The 6,005-nt window shown below is 49.9% G+C and overlaps 1 gene segment (V, D, J or C); it reads right to left on the reverse strand.

Moving 5' to 3' along the window:
• Window positions 1–4,931: 4,931 nt before the first annotated feature.
• LOC105825928 lies at window positions 4,932–5,591 on the reverse strand. The segment is given in 2 exon segments: window positions 4,932–5,362; window positions 5,467–5,591. Coding segments are annotated over 2 exon segments (477 nt in total).
• Between the last annotated feature and the right edge of the window lie 414 nt (window positions 5,592–6,005).

Genomic DNA, 6,005 nt, shown 5'->3' on the forward strand with positions numbered 1-6,005 from the left:
CGCACGACTGCTGAAGCTGTAGATTAGCACATTTTATTTAATATTTCAGATAATGGAAGTTATGTGACCAACAGCAAACCTGAAACTGGCAGAGGACCCCAGCTGGGTGCTGAGGGAGACCCACTGTGCAGTGGGTTTAGACGGGATGTTCCCCAGTCGAGTTTGCATCTGTCCTGCCCTGCCCCGCAAGGGAGACTCCCAGGTTCATAGCCCAGCAGCACGGGGGCAGCAGGGGCTGAACTGAACCTCCTGGGAGGGGCAGGAAAAGGTCCCAATAATCCCCCCGACCTCCCCACACACTGTGGTCCAGGTGCCCGCAGGACTCTGATTGGGGCTCCATGTCTCCCCCACTTCTCTGTGACCCTGTGGAGGAGGTTGTCAGAATCTAAATGGAGTCACATATGGGAAAAAAACCAGAAAACCTATAGAATGCAGCCTGGAAAGACTGTGAAGTGAGGAGTTCATGCATAAATGCCACAGAACAAGAACTATCACTCTTCTTCACCAACTGGCACTTTGCACATGAGTGTGATCGAGGTCTGGGCACCCAGCTGCGGATGAGGACAATTGTTCCAGCCCTCCGACCACCCTCACCTTGCTGATTTGCCAGACCGGCACGATGGCATTCAGGGCAAGTTGCTGAAGTCATTTTGTCTCCTGCATTTTCACATTCCTGCAGACAACGATGAACAGGCAATATGTGCTGAGGGTTTCTGAACGTCGACAGACCATTGCTCCACCCAGCATCTCGTGGTTCTGCTTTATACATTTCTGTTGACCCACCACTGTCCTCTTCAGCCACCTCTTTCCTTAGTAACCATGTAAATTCGCCCACCTTGCTGGGATGAGTCCCTTCCTTCTCCCCTGCATCTCTTCCATTCTCCTTTGTATCCACCTCCCGTCCTTAGTATCTCTGAGGCCCAAAGGGAACTGTGAGGGTAAGAGAAACCTATGCAGCTTCTAAGGTGGTTCCCGACCTTGCACAGTAGGGGCAACTGGAATGCAGAACCAAAAGGGCTTCCCTGTGTCCCAGCCGTCTCCTGTGGCCTCGGCAAGGTGCGTAACCCATGATCACGACGCCAACTCCATAAAGCCACGTCAGCAGGACTTGGGTGTGTGGAATCAGTTCTCCATCTGGGGAGTCTGCTTTGCTCTTCAAAGGAAGTAAGTTACCTTACAAGGTCAACAGACTGTTACCTCCTGTAGCAGATCAGTTATCCCAGCAGGAACAATGTGCCGTGTGTCCGGATAACCTGCACCCACCCGTGAATGCCCTATTGTGAGATGTCCGTCCACAGTGCACACGATGCCTCCTCCGTCATGTGGGCACAAAGCCCAGGAGACTCTGCCATGCTCATCACCCCCGCAGTCCCTTAGTGACTATTGCTCAGGAACCTGGTGAGGTCAATTAATGGCATGAATCACTTCACAAAATGATGTGGCTCTTCCATGCACTCCCTGGATTAAGAACTTTAATGTTTCCCTCCCCTGCCCTGCACATGGACAACCTTCTTTGACACCGTGGGCCGGAGCAGTTTTCTCCAGGACAATTGTTCATTTTGATGGTGGATCTGAGCCTTGTAGCCTTGGCTCAGTGTGCACAGGGCCAGGATGGACAGCAGCTATTTTGCTTTCATTTCAGTTATTATTAGTACATACACAGATTGTATATTTAGATTATTTTCGATTATCTCTACATTGTCTTCGTATTTGGGAAATAAACTCCTACAGTGTTGATCTAATATTCACACATCCATTGATAGCTTTTACCTCCAAGACTTATTGGAGCTCACGTGCTGCCTCACACCAGGTGACTCTGTGAGCATCCAGGCATCAGAGTTTCAATCCCCCCTGCCTCCCCTCTGCAAGCTTGTCGTCCTTCGCTTTGCTAAGCAATGCTTTAGCTGTGTGTCAACCAGGCAGGATTCTTCTGGCAAATCCACTCTGGTGCAGTTATATTGAGTCTTCTAAGACCACCCTCATCCTCTATAACCAATATAAATGCGGGTCTTAGAGTAACATATTATACTCTTGGTCAGTTTATTACACAAAATGATATGAATTAAAATCAGCAAAGGCACGGGGTTAACTCCCTGAGAAAACAGGTGCCAGGGCCCAGGTGTGCTCTCCCAGCTTAGTGTCCTGTCCACCTTCAATTCTCCCAGCAGTGATGTATAATGACAGGTGTGAGGGGTTGTCCTCAGAGAAGCTCACCTGGGCCTTGGTGGCCAGCGCTGCTCACTGAGGTCAGTCCCGGGTGTCACAGCAACTGCACAACTGACCTCGACTGCTCAGACAGCAGCCCCTGGGGCATGAACTGGCATTCACCATGAACACTGTGTGATCAAGTACTACAGTGTATTCACCCCCACACACAGAAATATAAAAACAAGATAAATGATGATAAAAATACATAGTAATATTAGCGGGTATGGGAGGAAACCTTAGGAGGCGATGGATATATTTACGTCCTGTTGTTGGTTAGGTGTACACATGCACCCAAACTCATTCAGTTCCAGAAGTTAAATATTGTAGAGTATTTCCATGTAAATCACACCTTAATAATGTTGGTGTAAAAATGCTATTACCAGGAGCAGTAAGCCAAGGGATCAGAACTCATCTCTCAGGAGTGGACTATGGGTGAGTTCCTAGAATGGACTCTTTCAGCGATGCACGTGCTTTGGACGACCCAGGCCTGATGAGTTAACCCTTTCCTGTGCATGAGTTCAAGTAAGATGCCGAAGGACTGTTAGAATGAAAGTCATGACTTGGAATCAAAGAGAGAGTGAAGAGGGATTTAAGGTCAGAACCCATGTGGGCGCCACATGGATTGGAAGTGATGCTGGGGCCTGTGCAGGGACTAGAGGCAAGCCCAAGGGCAGGAGGTCACCAGGGTAGGGGTGCTCTCCAGAAGCCCAAGCAGCAGCTGCCTCATTGCAGGGCGTGGGGCAGTGGCCATGAAGGGTCCATGTGGGGTGCAGTGGAATAGGGGAGTTATAAGGTGGCAGACTCAGGACAGAGGGGAAGAAACAAACTCATTCTCCAAGAGAGCATCTGCAGAACCCAGGTTTGACAAGTCTCCTTCCGGGGCCTCCATCTCTGCATCAAAGAGAAACTAAGTGATTCCCCAGCCTGATGGACATGACTGAATCTGAGAGTGATGAAGGAGAAGAGGGGTGTTCCTGGGAGACAAAGCCCCCTCACCTCACACCTCCCTGCCTGTGCTCCACCCACGGCTGAGAGTCTCATCCCAGTCATGCAGTGGGAGCCACATCAGCTCCCTGGTCCACTGCGGAGACGCACTTGCAAGTTTCCCTGAGTCTGGGAAGAACATGGGGTTAAGAGCAACAGCTCAGTCTAGATCTCATTAGTGTGTTCATGAGCCTTTAAGTCCAAGGAGAGAGATAAATGACATCAGAACTAAAACACTAGAAATATCAACAAATCACTCATTTTTCTTCCTTTTGAAACATGAAAAATGACAAACACTGAGCTCAACTAGCTAGGAGAATAGGAGAAATAACTCAAATCAACATCAGAAAGTAAAGAGAAAACATTACCACTGACACCACCAGAATACAAAAGAAACGAGAGGTGATGGCTCTGACATTGGTCAAGGTCGTCTCAGTGTTCCCAGGTCACAGGTAGAATCCTCGTCTCAGCACCAGGCTGTGCACTGAGAAGGGAAGTTCGTGGTCACGGGGTTCTGGGCAACAATTGGAAATTTCCAGACACTCACATTTTGGTAAGAAGGAAAAATCCAGTTTTGTTCAGTCTCTGAGTTTCCTATAATAATTCAGTAGATTCTGAGGCTAGATTTGTGCAAATATATGGCAACAGTTTACACTCCCCAAACATGCGACCATATAAGAAAGAAAAAGGAATGTCAGGGGAAGAAGGATTGAATTATCGCACGATCATGTATCAGGGAAATATTCAGAATAAAATCCAATTCTCCTAATTCTGAACCCACAATGAGATCTGAGCCACGTCCACTGCAGTCGGGCTGCTGAGCTCCCTGCAGGTGGGAAGTGTCTGACTACATAAAGCTGAGCTGGGGCCTCTGCAGAGCCTGCGGCCTGCAGGGCCGGCTCCTCCTCAGACTGGGCTGAGAGATCTCTGTTGTCTCTCTGGGTGAGGGGAGGGCTTGTCTCTGGAAATTTCCAAACTACTCGAGATCTCTGCACATGGACAGAGACCATTGGATGTGAGAACCAGTCGGTCACACTACAGATAACAATTCCTCGTGTGAATGAAACACTGAGCCAGGAGACATTTAAGGAAAAATAGACAAATATGGGAATTATAATTCTTTGCAGACTACAAGCTTTTATACATCATCTGACAGGCTCATGCAAAACCGTATTATCTTTTATGAAAATCTAAGACCAGTGTGTGCACCCCGAGAATTTACCTTTCTGCCTCCACCCACGGGTGGTCCAGGACCAGGCACCTGCTGCCACTCTCCGCCATCCACCCCCTGGTTTGTGCTAAAGACCCACGTCCTGAGGGGGCCACTTCCAGGTGATGACGTGTCCTGGCAGGCCCCTAAGTGACAGTCATGGCTGGGAGACGTGGTGGTCCTATTAAGGGCAACTTAGGCTCAGAGGGGCACAAATGGTTTGCTACGCTTTGCTTGGACTGCAGTGTAGTTAGGAAGTTCCACTGACCTTCCCCTTTCTCTGTCCCTGGATGTCACACTTGCATCCTGGGCAGACGGTTTCCACAGCTGCACCCCGACTCCTGTGCATTTTTCTGCCTCCATGAATGGTAAATATTTTGGCGGCATATGAGAATGATTTCTCCTAATATAAGAAACTGTTCAAGTTTACAGACATCATTGGAAAGCACAGAGTTTTAGATATAGACAGGCTCCCAGGGGAATCTGTAAGATGCACAGGGAGACTTAGACCTTCGGTGGAAAGCTGATCTTAACCTCCACCTGCACCTGCCCTGGGCTGACTCTGTTTCTTGTGTCCTGTCTGCCCCCTGGTGGCCCCGCGCGCCCCCGTAGGAGGTTTGTGTCTGGGCTCACACTGAGGTCCCCTCACTGTGTCTCTCGCACAGTAGTACACGGCCGTGTCCTCGGCTCTCAGACTGTTCATTTGCAGAGACAGCGTGTTCTTGCTCTTGTCTGTAGAGGTGGTGAACCGGCCCTTCACGGCGTCTGCGTAGTTTGTGCTACCACCATCACTGTAAATGTACGAGACCCACTCCAGCCCCTTCCCTGGAGCCTGGCGGACCCAGTTCATCCCGTAGCTGCTCACAGTGAATCCAGACACTGCACAGGAGAGTGTCAGGGACCCCCCAGGCTGGACCAGGCCTCCCCCAGACTCCACCAGCTGCACCTCACACTGGACACCTGCAAACACAGACACATCCTGGTCAAAAACTGCCACACACACCCCTGTTTCTCTCACTCACATCCACTCACACGCCCAATGTCTCTAGTTCTCCATGAATTACCTTGTAACAGAGCAACAAGGAAAAGCCAGCTGAGCCCAGTCTCCATGGTGAGTCTCTGTGTTCAGTCCTGATCACTGAGTGGGGACACCTGGGAATGCCGGGGCTGGGGCTCCTCTCCCAGAGCTGCAGGGTGAGGGCTGGGCTGGTTTTCATCAGCAGAGGGAGGGCCCTATTTGCATGTTCCCTGCTATATAGCAAGCTCTGGGGTGGGGACACCTGAGGGAGGGCAGGGAGTGAAGGGACTGTGAAATACAATTAATTCCCATTAGCTTGTCTAATTTTCATTGGAACATGAGCCTTCAACTGTAGATGTCCACATTTTTTCCATCTACACGTGGAAAAGCAAACCCACCAGTGTGGAGGCTCTGTGTGATGCATCTAGGAGCTCAATATGGTTAGAATGAGCTTGGGTTTCTGGGCCTGTTCTCCTCACCACTGGACCTGACTTCTTCCTGCAGCAATTCCAGGGTGGAGCTTGCCGTGCTTTGGCGATTCACAACCCCCTTCCTGTGATGGGAACACTTGTGAATTTTCTGCTT

Source organism: Propithecus coquereli, unplaced genomic scaffold (assembly GCF_000956105.1).
Source record: "Propithecus coquereli isolate 6110/MARCELLA unplaced genomic scaffold, Pcoq_1.0 Scaffold831, whole genome shotgun sequence".
In the NCBI taxonomy this organism is placed as follows: domain Eukaryota; kingdom Metazoa; phylum Chordata; class Mammalia; order Primates; family Indriidae; genus Propithecus; species Propithecus coquereli.